This window comes from Clarias gariepinus, chromosome 2 (genome assembly GCF_024256425.1).
Source record: "Clarias gariepinus isolate MV-2021 ecotype Netherlands chromosome 2, CGAR_prim_01v2, whole genome shotgun sequence".
Taxonomy (NCBI): Eukaryota; Metazoa; Chordata; class Actinopteri; order Siluriformes; family Clariidae; genus Clarias; species Clarias gariepinus.
In genome coordinates this window covers 13,155,507-13,176,402 of record NC_071101.1, presented here as the reverse complement: position 1 = coordinate 13,176,402, position 20,896 = coordinate 13,155,507, and the positions used below count along the sequence as shown (strand labels likewise).

The 20,896-nt window shown below is 36.9% G+C and overlaps 1 protein-coding gene across 1 annotated transcript; it reads left to right on the top strand.

Moving 5' to 3' along the window:
- The first annotated feature begins 3,822 nt into the window (after window positions 1-3,822).
- ube2d2 (ubiquitin-conjugating enzyme E2D 2 (UBC4/5 homolog, yeast)) lies at window positions 3,823-19,533 on the top strand. Its single transcript, XM_053476293.1, has 7 exons — window positions 3,823-4,113; window positions 10,429-10,492; window positions 11,961-11,992; window positions 12,090-12,167; window positions 12,561-12,666; window positions 15,849-15,942; window positions 18,268-19,533. Exons 1-7 carry the CDS (start codon window positions 4,090-4,092, stop codon window positions 18,311-18,313), a joined length of 444 nt encoding a protein of 147 aa, XP_053332268.1. The 5' UTR covers window positions 3,823-4,089; the 3' UTR covers window positions 18,314-19,533.
- Window positions 19,534-20,896: the final 1,363 nt, after the last annotated feature.

The window sequence follows — 20,896 nt, the reverse complement described above, 5'->3', positions numbered from 1 at the left end:
CTGAAAGACACCGGGGAGGAGGGTGACGGTGGGGTGGTGGTGGGGGTGGGGTGGAGTGGGGTGGGGACTGTCCTAGCTACTCGCTCCGCTCTCTTCGGGCTTTCCTCTGGCTCCTCGGCGCGGAGTTTCTGCACCACCCCGGCATGATGGCGGAGGCAGGAACGCCCACGCACGCAAGCCGCTCGCGCGCAGTCACGCGCTGCCTCGTGCTGCCATCCGGCGGCAGACTCACACAGTGTGGGGAAGTGGGGTGAAGGGGTTTCCCTGGTCTCTCTCTTTCTCTTTCTCTGTTTCTTAACTTCCTCTGCGGGAATTGTTACCAAACTTTAACTTAGACTGTAAAAAAAAGTGCCTCCTTCTTTATCAGAACACAGTGGTTCTGCTCATGACTGGACATTAAATTCCATTCCACTTCAATTCTACTTTATTATTTGTACATAGTGGAAATTTTACAGCTTAAAAGTTTTCTATATTTGTATTATTTTATTATTATATTCCTATTTCATAGGTTACATTTTTGTTCGAATATTTTCTTTTTTATACTCTGTTTTTTATACTCTACTCTCTTTTTTCATACTCTATCAGTCTATGACTATCAGTCTAAGATCTATCTATCTATCTATTAGAGCTGGGCAATATGTAAGTTGAACTTATAAATTGAAAATATATAAATTGAATTTCCGATTTTTGAGACAAAATTAGATTTTCGATTTCATAATGATTATTTTTCTTAAAATGAATAAAACATAACTCTTTTTGGGATTAATAATAATGGGGTTGGTGAAGTGCAAGCTGCAGACCTAAATTACTTTTTCTAAAAAAAAATTGTAAAAAAAAAATATATATATATATATATATATATATATATATATAGAGAGAGAGAGAGAGAGAGAGAGAGAGATCTGTATGTATATAAAATAAGACGGAAATAAAGAGACGTTGTTGCTGTTGTAGTAATACAATAAAGTGATTTGTTTTGTAACTTTCAGAAACCAGTAGCAATAAAGAGAATATACGAATATAAGAATAAGACTAAAATATAAATGTAAGAATGTGGGTCTTGGGTGGTGCAAACAGTGCCAGGCAAACAAGTATCGTCAGTAAACAGGAAGTATAGTACAAATTATATTTATTCTATTTACAATTCTGGATGTAAAGTGTTCAGTGCATTATCAGCTACTCATGGAAAAAGGAAAAACATACAGTATGTGTATACATCTAGTGTATGTTTACATAGCTAGCTACCTGTGTGCTTGTCTGTACAATTATCTGTTTGTCTGTCTGTCCGTCCGTCCGTCCGTTCAGCTTTGTTTTCCTGTATGTCTATGCAAGCTAGTCATGCAAAATATACACAGGAAGCGACAGCCTTATTTGTAATATGAATATTCTTTATAAAATAAATAAATAAATACTTGACAAAAATATGAACTGTATTTTGTTGCTTTTTCATTTCACAAGTTTTTCATTTCCTTTAGAAAATCTAAAAGGTGCTCAAAATTTTTGTCCTTCGACATAATTACAAAGACAGTTTAGGATTAATTAGATTGTTAGTCCTTGTCTACAATAAACTATGTTTAAATTCAAAATGTGAAACATGATTTGTGAAGTTTGCATAATTGTGCCAAATGTGGTCTAATGTCAGCCCATTTTATGTATCTGTATTAATAATTAATAATGAAAAAAATAATTCGGTCCTAAATTTATTTAAACAGTCTTGTTAAAGTTAATTTAACATAGTATACACATGGAATATACAGTATTGTGTATGTTCCCTTTGTGCTACCAAAAAAATTGCACCAAGCTGATTCTTTATATCCTCCATGGCTCAGACCTGTTTTTCTGGCACATCCCATGGATGCCCGATCAGACTGAGTCAACATCTTCCACACTTTGTCAACTTTGTCACTTTGTCCACTCAATTTTTTTAGTGTGGAAGAGAGAATTATCCTGCTGAAAGAGGCCACTGTTATTAGGGAATACTGTTGTCCTGAAGCGGTGTGATTGGTCTGCAACAAAGGTTAGGTAGGAGGTAGATGTCAAAGTAACAGCAGGATGAATACCAGGTCCTGTGGTTTTCTAGCAGATTACTGCTGGCTTGTCTTGCTGGTCCTTCATGGTGCCATCTCTTCTCCAGGTAAAAGATGCACATGCATCCAGCCATTCACTTAACTTTTGTGATTCATCAGATCATGCCACCTTCTTCCATTGCTTCATTGTCTGGTTCTGACGCTCATGTTTTCAGTGTAGGTGCTTTCAGTGGTGGAACGTGGTCAGCATGGGTACTCTGACCTACACAACCTACACAAGTCTACACAACCGCTTACACGTCAAAATTATTTGGTCAAACCTGCAATGACATTATATCCAAATACATATACTTCAATACGGAGTTGGTCACACTTTCCCAGCTAAAACATTTTCCACCTTTCTTGAAAAGCTGTCTACAACATTTTTGAGTGTTTCCGTGGTAATTCGTGCCCATTCATTCTGTAGAGTATTTATGAGGTCAGGCAAACTCATCAAACCATGTCTTTATCACTCACACACACACACATGAACAAAAATACTAATCACTGTTATCATTATTATTATCACTATTATTACTACTATTTATTATTAGTATATTTGATTATAATCATTATAATTTATATATGCTTTTCTTTTTAATGCGTTCACAAGTCACATTATCTTCGACTTTAACTAAATATCTGCACTCTTTTATTTTATATACATTTGTTCAATATTACTCCTTTTTTAGTATTCTGATTTTGATCTCCTCTCTTATTTTATTTTTATTATTCTCTTCTTGTTTTTTAAATAATCTACTCCTGTTTTTTTTTTTTTTTTTTTTTTTGGTGACTTATTTCTAAGTTTTGGGAATAATAATATATATATTTGCAGTGCCAGTAAAGCACCTTTGAATCTTGAATTTTGGCCTTGCTTTGTGCTCTGGGGCTCAGTCACATTGGAATAGAAAAGGGCCTTCCCCAAATGTTGCCACAAAGTTGAAAGCATGCTATTATCCGAGATGTCTTGTTATGCGTAGCATTAAGATTGCCCTTCACTGGAGATAAGGGGCCTGATTAAAACACATACTTACATCTATAAAGTGTATCTCTGATCCTCTGTACTACCACTACTACTACTGTCTTAATACCATTTGAGACATCAATTGATTCCTATAAATGACCCTGTGAATGATCAGATATTTTTGAATGCCTTGGGGTATCAGTAACACCTAATGGATAAGTGTCTGACTTGCATTAAAGATAATGGATTGCGAAACCTTTACAATCAACTCCTGCTCGCTTATCCTGTCATTGGCGATATTCTCGTTTTGTATCGCGATATAACATATACTAATATCCCTCCGCTTTGGCTCAACTTCTCATCAGAGGTGTTTTCGTGAAACTGCAAAAATCCGGAAGCCGGAAGAATCAAGTGTTTGGTTAGAAAAATATCTGTATATCAACAAGAATATCAAAGAAATAACTGTTTAAGCAGATACACGTTTGATTTATCTTACGTTGCATTTACACTATAGACATGATTTTTTCCCCTCGTCGAAAAAGATGGGGGGAACTATGAAAGATCTATGAACGCCATTTTGGATCAAAACGTAAGCGTTGGTATAAAAGCGCCTATTTGGATGAGTTACCTAAGCACAGGGGCGTAGTGTTAAACAGTTCTAGCACTCCCTATACACGGACACTATTTAGGGTGCGACAAAGCCCTGCAGTCGCGCCCTATGTAGATCTCGACGGCGCTAATTTGAACAGCGCGTATGCGGAAGAATCGGACATCTAAGCGGTGTGATTCGGTCGCGGCGGCCGCTGCAAGAGGAAGGAGCGCTTTAGCCTCTCTCTCGCTCTCTCACTCACTCTGAGTGTTGCTTTAATACCTTTCAGTTTCGTCTTTGAAAAAAAAAAAAAAAAGGGAGAGAAACCCTTCATCGAGGTCAGTTCCGAGTACATTTGGTAGAAGGCTTCAGCTTTACCCGGTGCTGGTCGGCGCTCAGAATCGAAAGGAGAGTTGGTAGAAATATTGTGAAGAACTGCGCTTTTCACTGACAGCAGCAGCAGCACAACAATGGCACTGAAGAGAATTCATAAGGTAAGGGGAAGGAAGTGAGGCCTCGGTTTCGCACTTCGACTTTCTCATCCACCCGTGTTAATTTACAGTGCGTTCACATTTTTGAAATAAATCAGAAATGTTCCGATGGATATTGTCAGAACCGTTCGAGGTTGAAAATCAACCTTGGTATCAAATAGTTTAGCTCTAACGCATCGTGTTGTAACGTTCGCTAGCTAAGTGTCTAGCTAGCTGCTAATCATGTTACATGTTACTATTATCCTTAATATTAATTCTTATCTTTTCGACTATTACTACTATAAGAGTTAATACCATAATTGGAGAAAATGAGACACAAATGGTTGACCTGTTATTCATTTTTATGTTAAATGGGATATTTTTACACAGATAAATACAAGAACTAGCCGGCACGACTTCTGCTTGCTCGCTAGTTAGCTAGCTCTCTCGCGCTCGCTAATCACCAGGCCTGCTTTTTAAAGTTGCCTACGGTTAAAAAACGCGACTTGGCTCGCGCAATAAAACCGCCACCACTTATAAACCGAATATTACGTTTCCGTTGCTAGGGGATGACGGTTCATCGAGCTAGCTATAGGTAGCTAACTAACCAGGATGCTAGTTTTTTCTTTGCTAATTTAACGAAGCAGATATTTAGCATCGGCTATGAAAAGGCGTCAGCGCAAACTACTGGTGATTATAGTATCTTTGTGTAGGTACAACCCGGTTTAATTATTATTTTTGAACAAAGAGGTGAGCTGATAGAAAGTTTTGGCACCTTTTGCGGAGTCACCGCTGGTCCCTCGTGTTTGTTGTAAACGCGAGTAGTAAAGCTTAGTCACATCACAAATATTCAACTTCACACCCTGAATTGAAGCAGTTACTCATGTTTAGCTTGATGGATCCAGTTCTCTCTCTGTATGTAACTTTACTTTACACCACTGGTGCTAACTCGTTTTCACGAGTATATACATATCCCTGGAGATTTTTTTGTCGTCTTCCTTGTCTAACCTTTGTTCCGTCTCTTTCTATTTCACTAGGTGTGTGAAGTGGAAAATATTTTCCTTTTGCCTGTTTCTGTTTGTAACTTGAAAGCGTTTTGACCTGTTTGGGAGTCCTGTCAGGTTTAGAGAAACCACCTGTGGTTCACGCCACTGAGTTTTTCGAGTACAGTTTGCCCCTGTCATGATGGCATTTTTGACATACACACACACACTGTGTGTGTGTATTGCGGTGATTAACACCTGATAAGGAAGTCAGGGTTGTCATCGTACTGTAGACAAAATAGTTTTACACTCAGGGACACCTTATTATATACAACACTTCTCATTTACTGGACATCCACCAGGACAACTTTGTTTTACAAAACATAAAACTGCTCTGTAATCTAGCACGCATCAAATAAGTAAAGTTTTGGCTGTTTATAGAATCCAGTTTGCTTTTAATTCTCAAATATCGCACTTTGTAATGCAAGTTTTTCACCTGGACTTAGCTATATTTATATCTCTGTCTATCTATTTCCGAGATGGTTTGCTTATACGTGAAATAAGCCATGTAAATTGCTTTTAGGTCTTTAAAGGCACAGAATGACGACATTGCAGTCATGGAGAATATCAAACCTCCCCCCCCCCCACACCAATATCCCTGATGTGTTTAAGATTTGCATCAATGCAGGAAACTGGAAACAATCTTAAAAATTATTTTCAGTAAATTTATTCATACTATGTAAGAATCACGTAATCATCTTACAACATTTTTTCCTGTGTGAGCTCTACTTGATAGATGGATAGATACATTATAGATCCCAAAGGAAATTTTTACATCCAGTAGCAAGGATAGTAACACCATAAACATGTAGTTACAGTGAAAAATAAAGTTATAAAAGAATCAGAGTAATTTTTTTTGTGTAGCAATATTTGTGTAAAATATGGGGGTTAAATTGTGTTGCTGAATCACGATACAAATTAAATCTCCATCCAGGCGTCATGATTATATCAGGTGGTTCCTGGTGTTTCTCTTTTCTTGTGTTTACAGTTTAAACATTCAGCCATTAAAATGATTATACATTTATTGTAAAAACAAAAAAAGTTTGTTTGCATGGCTTTGAGGTGGCGAAATGTCAGTTTCTCTATAATTCTACAGGTGGCGCGCTCTAAACTATTTACGCATTAGTCGGCAGGACAGCACCTCGTGTGGTAGGGACAAGTTATTTGCTAAGCTGGTTTTGAAATAAAAGTTGTCAATGACACCCCAGAGATACAGGCTGCTCTTTCACAGTTTAAATTGAAAGTATAGCGGAAACTTGGCTTTCATAATTTAAGTCTTAAAGTAAGGTTGGATATGAGGCATGCTGTCATACTGAGGCTAAGTATGCTGGTAATACGACTAACATTTTGCTAACAAAAAATAAAAAATTGTGGACCTGAATTGAAAAAAAATTGAAATGAAGCAAAGCTTTAACTAAAATATAGTTTTTAAGGTATAAAGCGTAAGAGATTTTCCTTTTTAAACATATATATTTTATATTTACAGTTCCTTCAAGGTTTTCAATTTATAACAAATTCAGGGAAAAAAAATTGAATCGGGATATTTGTACAACAGGTGTTCAAGTCCTGTTGCTTGTATGAAAGGCATAAAACCGATTGACTGATCCTCGAAAATTTGTAGGAGTAACTTTTTCACCAGTTTGCGGAAGAGACACATCTGTCAGTTGGAAACATACACACGTTTATTCACCAACACCACTTGCACGTTACAGGAACTCGACTGAGAGTAATTGCCACATCCCCCGTGCAGACCTGACCTCGCTCCAATCCATTTCCAGATGTTTGAGCCATTAAAGTAGTTCTTGTATTCTGCATAACTAAGGACATTTTCCCAGTAGGGGCCCCTGATCAAATGTTCAGTTTCTTGAACATTTGACCCCAAAGCCTAGTTCATTTTGGTTAGTGAAAACACAATCGTTCCGCGACTCTGGAGCTGTGCCTGAGTCCGCTTGACTAGGTGGTTTCAGGCACAGGGCAGCATGCTCTGGTACGGATCGGATCGAAGATAAAAGAAAATAACACCTGAGCACGAAAGTAGATCGCTGTTGAGGCGTGACATTAGTGCTGAAATTGGACAAATGACTAGCTCCTAATGTGAAAAAGTCCTGGTTTGACTTAAACATCACTTGTAGAATTAATTTGGCACTTGTGTATTGTGAGAATATCACATCGGGTGGGTCCAAGTTTCCAAGGATACAAAAGAGGTTGCAAGAAGTGGCTAATGAGATGGATGATGCATTTGACATAAAAGCGTCAGAGCTACACAGTGAGCATTGAGTGTGGGCACGCTACATACTTCTTTCGTATTCATTCACGTATTCATTGGTTTATATCTAGTTAGTAGCCAGGGCCGTGTTTGATAAAGTGAGAAATCTGCTAGTATCTGTGCGTGATCAGAGCATTAACAGATCTTAGTCAAAGGGGTATATAGTGCCAAAGAGTTTCCTGTGAGTGGAGGAACTGGTGTTTGATTTTATTGGGTGTCCACATGAAGAAGGTTGCAAAATCTGGTATATGAGTTTTTTTTATATATATATTTTTGAGGAAAATTGTTGAACAGAAATAACCAGAACAACAGTTATAGGATAGTTAAAAAAAAAATTTTTTTAGGTTAAAATGAAATGGATGTAACAGATGTAAATGATTTTTGTTTTTGGAGTATACTGATACACGGTCAACTGTACCTGCTAACTTTATCCTGCATTACATTCTTGAGTTTTATTTTTATTTTTTTTCTTTTCTTGCCTTTATGTCTTTTAGTTTCTATTTGTCATAATTTTTTCGTATCCCGTACAAGTTCCAGTTTTGGATTACAGACATGCTGTAGTCAAATATGGTGTATTGTTGTCATTCAGGTTTGTGTGGCGTCATCATGACTCTTGGTTAACCTGGTTTAGGTGTATTTTGGTAAAACGTGATTTAAACTAACTTTACTTTGTTACTAATTAATAATAAAGGACTGAAGTTTTTAATTGAACTTTTCAGACAACACACAAAGTTTAAGCAGACATGATAGGTTTATGGTCTTGAGGTTTTTTAAGTGGTCACGCTCATAACACAAGCTAGTCAGATGAACACACTTTAAAGTTAAGGTTACACCAGTCCGGAATAAAGCGTTTCAAGTTAAAAATAATAGTAATAATTTTGCTGTCGGTCATAGAAGAACTCCCTAATAAATGAAGTAACTTAGCTAATGGAAACATAGCTGCTTGAAACATGTTTAATGAATTTTGTTTGAGTTCAGTGTCTACATGTTTCCTTAGACAGCTTTAACATCCAGTCTGTGTTATCAAGCTGATTTTGATGTATCAGTTTTGTCTGAATAGACATCGGATTTTGACAACATATTTTGACATTGTTAGTTTTATTGAAAGGTAAATGTTAAAAGTTTCAAGGTAAAAAAACACTTGTATTAAGCAATTAATGGCATGACTTTCATTAGTGTTGATGTTTATAGACAGTTTTGCAGTGCTAATCGGGCATTAACACCTTGTGTAGTTCAGTCAGCTTTGACACGTTTTCAAGGTGTGACGTGCTGCACGTACCTCAAATGCGAAGTCACGAACTGAAGTGGCAAACTGACCATAAACGTAAAAAACAGCACAAAAGTTATTGCACTCTCTTGTTTAAGAATAGTTTAAACAGTTCTGTCTAATAATAGTGGGTAAAACCTCTTTTAAATAAGGGGTGTTTAAAGGTTATATTTAAAAAATATTTTTTGATTATGAAGATAATGTTATCTTTTTTTTCCTTTACAACTCTATGAAACTTTCTCCTCGACAGGCTAAATGTGAAGCTGGTCTTTCATGACATGCAGTAGAAGTCAGCTTGGGGTATTGTTCCTAAATATGAAAAGAGTTATACTGTGTATACACAAGTGTTGCCTTTCAAATGAATTGGCATACAGACACTTCATAAATTATAATAAAAAAATAAAACACTGACAATATACATAACTCATCCAAGTTAGCTGACTAGCATGGTCCTAACTAAACATGCTTGGTTTCCCCCCTCAAATGTGCAGAAATTCTGACGTAGCAGCGTGGACAAAGCGTAGGCTGTAAGAGCTGTTTATCTAGTTATGAGGACTGCTTTGTGCCTTTTGCATTGGTTTAAAATTTTACAGCATATGTGCATTTCTTGAATTAAAAATATCAACTTAAACAGAACCAATTGACTGAGAGACTCGCGCAGCACAAGTTAGGGCTAAACTGTGTTCACTTGGATTACAATGCACACCAAACAGTATAGTATGACTGCACGTACTGTTGTGCCCTTGATATGTAAAGATTTGTCTAATTGCGATTGAGGTCCATCCTGATAAATGCGTTGTCTTTTGAAAAGTAAAAGTCCAACGAAAATTTAAGCACTTGCATGACAAGTTGCTTAGAATCCTCTAACACACAGCCTTTTTTCTGATAAACTATTCAGAATAAACTGTAGAGTACAAATTCATACTCATGATCACGTCGCTGACCAGGAGCCGCAGTTTAACAATAGAAGTACGTTTTCTATTTACAAAGTCAGTTGTACATACACTTGGCATAATCCCTGCTTCTCCAGAAAACCCTCTCCAAATCCTTGTTACTCCAAGGCACTGGTCACTTTTAGCTAGTTTTATTTTCACTCTTTATCTTTTTATCTTTTTTGGAGCATTTAAACAGTTGGGCGAGGCTGGCGATCCCTGGCACATTTTCTACTTCAGTCATTAAAATAGTTTTGTACTTTCTCTTTTGCAGAATTATTTTTAATAAAAGTCTTTTATTTGGTAAGCAAACCTCGGAATACATAGATATCTCGGCTTACGTAGATATGCTTTATTAATCATAATGGGTATATTTTCTTTATTGCCTGTTTCCGGTCACGCTGTAATTAAACCTCCAATTACAGGAAATGGGTTAAATATTAATTCTCTTCTTCCAGGTGAAGCTTCCTTGTCCAATTGAGGATTTTGTAAAAACTAAAATTTACAAGTTTTGTAAATGTACAGTTATTTCCATGTTGGAGTCATGTTATTTCAAGATAACCATCACTACATGCTCAGTAAATTCGAATAGGGTTTTTTTATGATCTTGGTTACGCAGCTATGTTCAAAACAAAGTTATGAGAACCATATAAAAAAGGATTTAAAAAAAATTGGCTTATCATCTGAAGAATAAATGGTGAGTAATGTCATAATAATCCAAAAGTGTGTAAGTGGGTTTATGTTGTTAAACAGTGTGATGATGATTATAGATAATGAATAGAATATCTATAGATGACTTAGAAATTAACTGTGTGTGTGTCTGTGTTGAAGGAGTTGCACGATTTGGGCCGTGACCCTCCTGCCCAGTGCTCAGCAGGACCAGTAGGGGATGACAGTAAGTATCCGTCAATTTACCCAACTCTTGATTTTAAAGTAATCTGTTATTACTGTTTTTCTGGTGCATATTAAAGATATTGAAGTGTATTTCTAGAACTCAGTTCTCGTCTGCGTTAGGAATTAAAAATTTTATTTGTCACATACACATCCATAAGCAGGTATGATATGCAGTAAAATGCTTAAACAACTGTTCCTGACCTAAATGGAAAGATGAGGTAAGATAGAATAAAAAGATAGAATTCAGCGTCGCCCAAAGGCTCACACACTCCACCACTAAACAAACCTGTTGTTGCTCGTACCTGCTCTACATGGGCGGTTTATCGATCGTCAATCCGTCAGCGCTTCTCTTCATAGCCGCGACTGATCTCAGCTTTTCATCTGTCCAGTGTAAGGTTTCACTCCACTCTGCTCCACAGGAATGCGTAACGTAGAGCTTACCCGTCCTGCGCACTCTAACCATCCTGTGTTTTGTGATGGATAAAGAATTTTTTTCCCCCAAATTTTTGCTATCCAAAAAAAAAAAAAGCTTAATCATCAATTATTTTTTTGCCTTCATACTTTCTTATAGAATCCCTAGGGGATCATGGGAGGGAAAAAAAGAAACATAAAAAAAACAAGCAATTTCTGATCACAGTTAAAGATTTAAAATACATTTTAAAGAAATGATCCATGAAAGTTTTTAAGACTAACTGATTTAATAATCAGTAAATATTTATAACATTTTGGTAGATGAACCGTGCTAATGAAACACCGCCTTTAAGTCCCGCCTCCCTGTACTGTGATTGGCTTTCATTTCATAACAAATCTAACCTAAACCTTGCTTACACATGGATTACTTTTTTGGTTTGTTTTTGACTTATATAACAAATAATAATAAATAATTTTATATTATGTAATTAAAATTAAATTATAGATAATTTAATTTATTTTCTTTTTCTTTCCTTCTCTAAAAAGCAGTGACACATCTTCCACTGACAAAAAATATACTCTCATCCATCTGGTCAAGATCAGCTTTTGATTAATTGTGCAAATGTTTGTGTTTTGCTCCCCAAAAAAAGATAATTTTTATTTTTTTTGACGTGACTCTCTCAAAGTAAAGTAGTAAAATCATCTGTGGCAAAATCATTTGTGGCAATTTGCTGATAAGTGACAAACGCTGTTGTAAATCCAGATACACCGGGATAAGTGTTAAAACTGAATCATAACCCAGTGTGTTCAAACTTAATTGTAATCTGTCATAACTGACATGATAAATTCCTCCCTTCAATCTCTGCCAGATCCTTGGCACTCAGCTTTGGGTCCAAGCATCAAGTACTTTATAACCGTTTTTTTTATTTTATTTATTATTATTTTTTAAAATTTAATATACTATAGGATTGTTTTCCTAAGGATGTTGAAACCGTTTTTGATTTTTCGTTACACCCCTTGGTGCTTTTGAATTCACACTGTTGTTACTTTTTTTGCAGTGTTTCACTGGCAGGCAACAATAATGGGACCAGTAAGTATTATGTTTCCTCTCTCTTTCATGTATTATCACACCACTGTCATCAATCACTTATGTTTTACTTTTTTCTTTTCTCCCTGTCTTCTTACAGAACGACAGTCCTTATCAGGGTGGCGTGTTCTTCTTGACCATTCACTTCCCCACAGATTACCCCTTCAAACCACCAAAGGTCTCTTGTTTCTTTCTCTTTTTTTCTTTGTGGAAAGTGCTACTTCATTAAAGGCTGACAGTGGACTAGTTTCCCTGATGGCAGGATGGATGAGGAAGTGGTTTTCAGCATATCCTCATTCAAATCAGCTGCTTTATATAACGGCGGCAAATGAGCATGACGTCAAGTTTGACTTTCCGTTTCAGCAAAAACAGCATGTGTGCGTTAAACCAGGCAGCGTTCTTTCTAACATATGTTACTCATAGATTAAAATGTAAAGTTTGTGTTGAGATATGGGACTCTAAATAGCATCTTCACTATAATGTATTATTCATCATAAATATTCCACAAAAGTTTTATTATTAAAATATGTGTTATTGATTTGTTTATTTTCCCCCTCTTCTGCCTCTTAAGGTTGCGTTCACCACAAGAATTTACCACCCAAACATCAACAGCAATGGCAGCATCTGTCTGGATATTCTACGGTCTCAGTGGTCTCCTGCACTTACCATCTCCAAAGGTATTTACACACGCTGGCACACACACTCGCAGCACACAACTAGTGCTGATCTGGTGTCAGGTTTAAGTGTATTTTTACCCAGACCTAATTCGTGTGCCGAAATATTACCCAAATGTGATTGGGTACACTTGGGAGTTTTATTTATTTATTCTCCCAGGCTTACAATTTTTATCCAATAAAGAATGTAAGTGCGAGCTGTAGCGCGGGTATATCCCAAGTAAGCTGTACTGTCATTACAGTCGACCTCAGAAATTCAAGCGGGTTACGTTACTAGGACCTGCAAATTGGGGAAAAAACACAAATTTTTTGATATGGTCCAAAAAATTACTTTTTATGGTTTAATTCAAATATTTGTTTTAAAAAAATATGCTTCCAAAACAATTTCAGTTCAAATGAATACATTTCAAACTATTCATACTGTTCATTACCTTTTTTTTTTTTTTTTCAAAGGATAAATGCATAGATAGATACTTTATTCATCCCCATGGGGAGATTCACAAGATCCATCAGTCTGCGTATAGTTACATCTAGAAAATAAGAAAAATAAGGTAAAAACATCCCTTAATGTGTCAGCCCCTTAGTGAAAGGTAAGGAATTGAATACAACTTAATTGGAGAGTAAATCAGAGGTAGGAAAAAAAAGTTAAAGAAAACGCATAAAGTTATATATTGCCATGAAAAAAAGGCAAAGAAATTGCTGAGGATATTTGCAGTTTTTGCAAAATTGCTGGTTGTTTTTGCGAATGCCTACTCAAACTGTAGCGATCTTATGCCCTGATTGCCAGAGCGAGTTTTACCGCCGTTATACACCAATTGCCAGCACTAAACACGAGTTGCAGGTGATCAGCGCTGTAGTAATATCCAGTGCAACAGAATGCTGAGAGTGAGATATTGCTATTGCACAACCGTTCTCGTAATAAGACGTTACGTAAGGAGTAACACAAAACGCACAGGGAGGTGTGATGTGTCATGACAGGAAGCATTACAGCATCTACTTGTATTACAGTAATTATAGCGTTTAATGTACAAATGTTTTAGTTGTTTTGAACGGCTAGGTATGTTTCATTTATAAGAGTTGGTTCTTGTTTTCAGCAGTGGGGCCTGGTTGGTGGTCTGTCATCCCCATCGCCCCCAAAATCATAGCCAAAAATTTTAGAGTAATTGGCTCGTCACAATTGTAGCAATTTTTTTTTCAGTGCTATAACACTTTATTACAACGACACTTGTCCAGGTGTACCTGTAGCTATGCTTTGAAAACCCTGGATGTGAAATGTGCATGTTGTTGTGTAAATCTTCCCTAAAAAAATTAAAAATTCTTTCAGCCAGAAATTTATCTGAAAGGAATGTTTCATGTAGTGTGTGTATCTGTTAATGAATGCTTTGGAGTAAATGGTGTTCATTTCCTTGTAAGGAATAGGGATTGGCATACCGGGTAAAGTTCGTACCCGACACAAGGAACTATAAAAAGTACTGTGTAGGCATTACTTTCTTGGAAATGCAAAAACTCCCTTTATGCCTTGTGTATACTTTTGGTTGTGCACATGCTCTTAAAATTCCTTATATACATACACTAAGTAAGGGATATTATTTACATGAGTGCTTTTTCTATTTGCACTGAATTTGAATAAAATAAGTAAAGGTTACCTTTGATATTACTAATAATGTATGAGAAAAAACATTTTCATGAGTTTAATATTTATTACCCCAAAAATTTAGACAATCACAATTTTTCCAGATTTGCCGCAATGACAGCTTAACAGTGATGTCTCATGCTCGTTTCACTCTTCCACAAGTACTACGCAGTTTTGCCAGGTCACGTGGGGGTGGGGTACGATCATCCAGTCTCTGTTTCAACTGGTCCCAGACATGCTCTATGGGGTTCAGGTCAGGAGACATTGATGGCCATACCATGTGAGGCACTCCAACTTCCTGAAGTCAAGCTGTGAAATTCTGCCAATTTGGTGGAGCATTATCATCCATGAACAGGAAGTTTCGGGTGTGCTGGTGGAATTGGAGGATGATGATGATGGGGTCTATGATGTCTCTGAGGCAAGAACGTGCAGTGACTGAGCCATGTACAATAACCAAATCTGTTTTGTGCTGAATGGTGATGCCTGTCCAGACTGTTGCACGTTCTCCACCAAAGCAAACCCTGGGGATCATGTTCACCTCTGCGTATCACTCACCTCGCCTTCTCCTGCATTGTCCAGGTCACATGGTCTTGTGCCCACTGCAAACGTTCACGGCGGTGTCTTGGTGTCGGTGGAGTCACCTGCAACGGTCGTCTGGCATTTAAGCCAAAGCGGTGGAGTCGGTTGCGAATGGTTTGTCTGGAAACCCTAGTACCCCTCGCATTTCGTAAACAAGCCTGCAGCTGTATAGCAGTTGCATAACGATGTCTGAGTGCGTAGGTCCTTAGGTATTGGTCATCGTTGCGGTCTGTCACTCGTGGGGCTCCTCTTCTGGGTCTGCCATGAACTTTGTCAGTAGTTCTGTATCTTGATGCAAGTCTGCTGATGACACTTTAAACACACCAAGTTCACGAGCAACATCTCACTGCCTGCCACCGACCCGAAGGCGCGCCATGGCCAGGTGGTGCTGGCCATCCGTTAAGTGATGTCATGGCTGTTTGAGTAATAAAATTGGAATGACTTACTGACAATACCAGCTTATTATATCCATAGAATGTTGAAATTGATGCCACATTGAAAAAGGGTGTCTTTTGGGATTGGCCCGAATATAAGGCACACCTGTACACAATGAGACCACATGTGAAAACACAAAATGAGGGTGTCTATCACCCCAATACAATTGCCTCCCTATCCCAAAAATGTCTGAAGTGAAACAAACACTGTCTCTCACAATATCCCTAACTTATTGAGTGGTGTAAATAGGCATACATATTACCATAATAATAATAATTTATAGTACCTAGTTTTGTTTTGTTTTTTATAGTTCTGATCCAAAGAAGAATTTAAAGAAAAGATTATTTTCATGGCATAGACCACGTTGGCTTTTAAAATTCACTCAGACTTGAGATCTGAGGTAGCTAAATTAACAAGGTCCTAGTTTGATTAATTGTTGAGCAAAGTACAAAATTTAAGGTTTTCTAGACAGATATAAACATCTCATTTGCCTATATTGTGTGATGTATCTTTTATTGTCCTGTGTTTTGTTCAACAGTCCTGTTGTCTATCTGCTCTCTGCTGTGTGACCCCAATCCGGATGACCCCTTAGTACCTGAGATTGCCCGCATCTACAAGACTGACAGGGAAAAGTGAGTTTCTCAATACATCACCGCTTTATTAAAGACTAAGCCATGCACACTTTACAAGTCATTTTGTGTTTACTCCTGGCGTTGTTAACGTGATATGACGGACAGTAAAGTATTTTAGTCCTAGAATGTAAAATAGCTTTTTTGTTTTATTGTGAATAAATACACATTATATATTCTGGATACAGTGCATAAGCCTTGCACATTTTCCCCCCTAAGCAATAGTTGAACATCCTAATGATTAATAAAGCATTAATAATTCATTATAAGGCACTTTTCCCTCAGTGTTACAATCGTACCAGATTAATTATTTGGGAAATGAAGCCCAAATTGTTAAAACAAACATAAAAAAAAGCTGCTTTTGAAAATAGAGCTTGTCTCTGTCCTCATTCCGTAACAAGATTGCTTAAAAATACAAAGATCAATACTGTGCATCACCTGAAAGAGCGCCCTCTTGTGGTTTAAAAGACCAGCTGTTTGAGCTACAGAGAAACAGTGTTCAAAACATTGTTAATAAAAAAACTTCAGTTAAATGATTTAATTCTTTTAAAATGTAATAATTTAGATGAGTGAATTTTGAATCTGTTGATTTAAAATCAACCTCCAACATGAGCTTTAATTTTCTTTGTTGTGTGTGACAAAATGTTATAGCTGTGTAATTTCAAGCCACATATTTATAAATCTATAAAGAACAACATTCCCTGATTTTTGCAGAGTGCTTATTTAACTTGTACCAAAACAGTTTATATCCACTGATTGTTTCAAAGGGCTCACATTGGAGATAAATAAATATTATATACCCATTTCCTAAAGAACACCTCCACAGTGGCGTTATCTGCTTTTTGTGCGTACTAGTGCCTTGTGCAAAAGTATTAGAACAAACGCATTAATATACTACCTGGTCACGAAAAGTCACATATTGCCTTTAGTTTTGATTACAGCGCGAACAATGGTGGTGGCCAGTTCAGGTGTGGAAAAATAAATGCTTTCACAATTTATGTCCTGCAAAGTTTCCCTGCCATCAGGAAAGAAAAATATGGAATAGGCTCAATCTGGACAAATCGGACCACATGACCCTTGTCCATTGCTCAAAAGTCCAATATTAACGCAAATTCAAGCCTTCTTCCTGAATAATCTCACTAACAAGTGGTTTTCTTATGGACACAGTTGTTTAGTCCCGGTCACATGCTTTTACTTTCACTATTAAAGATCCCTGTAGTTTTTCTTTTTTTTTTTTTTTTTTTTGAAGGTGCAACTTTAAGTGTTGGTCATCTTTTTATGTCTTTTTATCTTGTGTAAAGTTGACGGTTCAGCACTATCCATCCATATTTTAATAATTAATTCGACAGTTCTTTTTTTCAATTCCAGTCATTTCAAATCTCCTTAGTCGTTTTCTTTGCTTTGTGTAGGTAGATAAATTGGCTGTTTTGAAACAGGAAAAAAAACAGGGTTTATGCTATACTTTTTTTTTTTTTTTTTTTAAGCCCTAGAACATAGAGTATGGTAGCAGTGTCCTTGTCACAATAACTTTCAGCAGTTCCTGCAGGACTTCGTGTGCTGTGAGCGATGTTCCAGTTAGCGCACAAATCCATCACAGTCAGACTTGTAAGAACAAGGCGTTTTGGTGCAGGAAACGGCGATTGTGCTTAAACCGATGATAAATAGGACTGTTTGTGGTGGTTATTTGGGTGATTGCTGAAAAATACTGTGCGCCAGCCTGTGACAAACAAAACTACTTTCAGATCATTTGGCTGAGTAGCCGGGCATCCTGTCAATCGGTTGACTTCTGAAAGTTTTATGAAAGAATAATTTTACCTCATCACTGTGGAATTTAAATTGTGTGCAAGTCTAGTGATGTTTATGATGAACTTGTAGAGAACAGTGAGAGATAGGCGCGTGTGTGTCTAGGCAAACCCTTGAATCTGTCTTTCGTGTGCAGATCAAGATCTAAAGATTTGACAATGCAACAAAGAGAAGAGCTTCTGCCACCAGAGCAATGACTCACTTTCGAAGTTTTATCACATGCCTGCTAGGGTTTATTTTTCATTTATTTTGCTAGGTTTTTTTTTGGTTCTCGAGCAGATCGCTCTTACCTGCTCTTCAACTTTCACTTTTTGTTTCACCGCCTGAAAAGAGAACCTGTCTGCTCGTGAAATGGCTGGTACATGAGCTGGTACACATCAGCTGTGTTTTTACAGTTGTCGAAAACACAGCTGAACTCTAGGAAGCATTTGGCACAGTCGTGAAAAATCGTATGTCTTGTCTTGCTGTATAGTATTTATTTTATTTATTTATTTAATTATTTTTCCACCCTTCTCTGTTTTTCAGGTACAACAGAATAGCTCGGGAATGGACACAAAAGTATGCAATGTAGTTTTGGAGTTCTAATCATGGCGGAAAATGAAAAAAAAAAATTACACCTCTCCGTCTTAAGGTTAGGGGAGATTTGAAAGTTTAAGAGATAAAAAAAAAAAAGATTAAGAAAAAAAAAAACAGATCTTGTTGGTTTCCATTGGAGTGCTTTCTTTAAGCCCCACTTCCCCTCACCAGAGCACCCCCACCCCACCCCTCCTCTTACTCCTACTCCCCCCCCCCACCTCCCCCATAGCCATGGTGTACATACTTTCAGACTTTGAGTCCAACTCCAGCTTATTTGTCCTCAACTATCCCACCATCGTCATCTTCCTGAACACCCTGCGCTCGGCGTCTCTGCTTTAGCGTCTTCGTTGCTGTGGTGACTTGCCTGCTGCTTAGGGTCAGCCAGATTTTTTTTTTTTTTTTTTTTTTTGCAGTTCAAAGTGTCCACAGCTTGAGAAAAAAAGAAAGGAAAAAAAAAAGAAAAAAAATTAAGCATTCCTTGTTTTTAAACACCAGGGAGGGAGAACCATTCTCCCTCTCATTTTGTGATGTAGTAAAGATTTTTTTTTTTCTTTCCTCTCCACCCCCACTTATTTCCATTTCCTGGGGTTCAAACTATATACCGGATCAGGAAAAAGGGTTCTCTTCTTTTTGTTTGTTCGTTTTTGTGTTTTCCATTTGGCACAGGAGGGAGGGGTATATGCTGGCTATCTTTTTGTATAAAATCTATAAGGAGTTCTTTTAAAATCATAGCAGGTTATTAATGGAACAATGTCAGATTTTTTGGGTCCTCGTTGTGAATCATTCTAAAGGACTTGAATACTATGAATATATTTTTTTTCTTCTTTTTTCCTCTCCATTTGCCATAACCAAGACTGTCTCTACCCTGTTCCCTTAGCCACGAGCAACTTCACATGCATTCACATTTCTGGTGAATTTTGGACCGGTTTATTTAAAAACAGACTTGGATATGCGCGTGTTTAGGATTTTTTTTTTCTTCTTCTTCTTCCCCCTACCTCCCACTTGTAACTCTTAGTTCCATTTTTAGCTGCATTATTTTCCCCCCTAGCTCTTGATGAATTAGATGCTAACATGGCTGAGACAGACTCAATTGGGTCCCCGGGTGAGAGGACACAAACTCCTCACAGACAAACTTCTGTATATTTAATTTCCTGACAGGCTCTTTGAGCTTTGTGTTGATTAAAACTGTGTAATAAAATGATTACTAAAGTCTGATCCTGGTTTGTGATGGAGTTTTTTTTATTTTATTTTATATAAAGTCTTCATTGTCAAAAATGTCATGCTTATGCAGGAAGCAAAACAATTTTGTTCCAGTTCTAAAAAATGACTGGGGTACAGAGGCTTCTGGTCAAAGATTAATCTTAATTTAAATTTGTATAAGTAACTTTTTATTATGGTATAGGTCACTTGAATGTGGTTGTGTTGGATGATAGCTTCAAAGATATCCATTTTCCAAAATCTGCAAATCTCCTGTATACCATAGCAATTTTAAGAAGAAGAAAAAAAAATACGATTTTCAAAAATGTAGAAGTTCACCATGTTGTAGTCCAACTTTTTGAAAATTATTTGTGCAATAACATTCATTCCCTTTACCGGGTTAACTTTTATTTTTACATTTTTTTTATATAAATAAATAAATTGTACCATGTCATGTTGAGAAGAAATTGCAATCTTTCTGTCTGGAAGACTACCATAGAGTTACAAAGCACTCATACTGGAGACTCCTTCCCGCTTTCTGACAGAAAATCCTAATAGTGCCCCCATTTTCTTTAAGTTTTCAATGCAGTTCTAATTATTTCAAGAGCACCCTTCATTGCATTAGGAATACGTTAAGTTATTAATAAACAATTTCAGGCTTGTTTAGTGTTGTGGCACATCCTTGAGACAGAGTAGTTCCTCATTTCACTTAAGATACTGTGGTTAAGAACAGATGTTCATTCTCTAGCCGTTTCTTTTTTTTTAGGTTAATCTCTCGCACACATGCATGCACAACTTCTTCTTGTTGCCAATAAACCAGAAAGCACAATATACTGTGTGTATATGTTACTTTACAGGAATCTGGATGTCCATTTGTCTCTACTGATCATGTCACAAGCAGTAGTGGTAAGAGAAACTCCCTGAGAGATCATATGTAGAATATTTATTTGGGTGACACCTGATTAAGAACTCATTACAGCTATATGCTTTGTTATACAGCTTTATACTCTAGATACATTTACAGGCTGGTCTTTAATGTCTGGTTTCATAGGTACTTTGCGTTTCTCTAAATCATACAATGGCAAACTGGAGCGAATCCTGGCTTTGATAGGTCAGCACCTGGAACGTCTGATCTTTAAAAATTGTTACCAACTTGTAGAAAAGATGAAGACTTTATTGTCATTGTAGCAATGCAATGAAATTTGTTGGTAGCTCTCAGAGACCATCAAGCAATAATAAACATAAAAATAAACTAAAAAAATAAACAAAATATAATGAATATTACCTTGTAATTGCACTAAAATGTATAAAAATAACTACTGTATATACATGCATCTGTTTGTCTGTGCACAGCTTTGTGTTGATTAAACAATCATTGGTC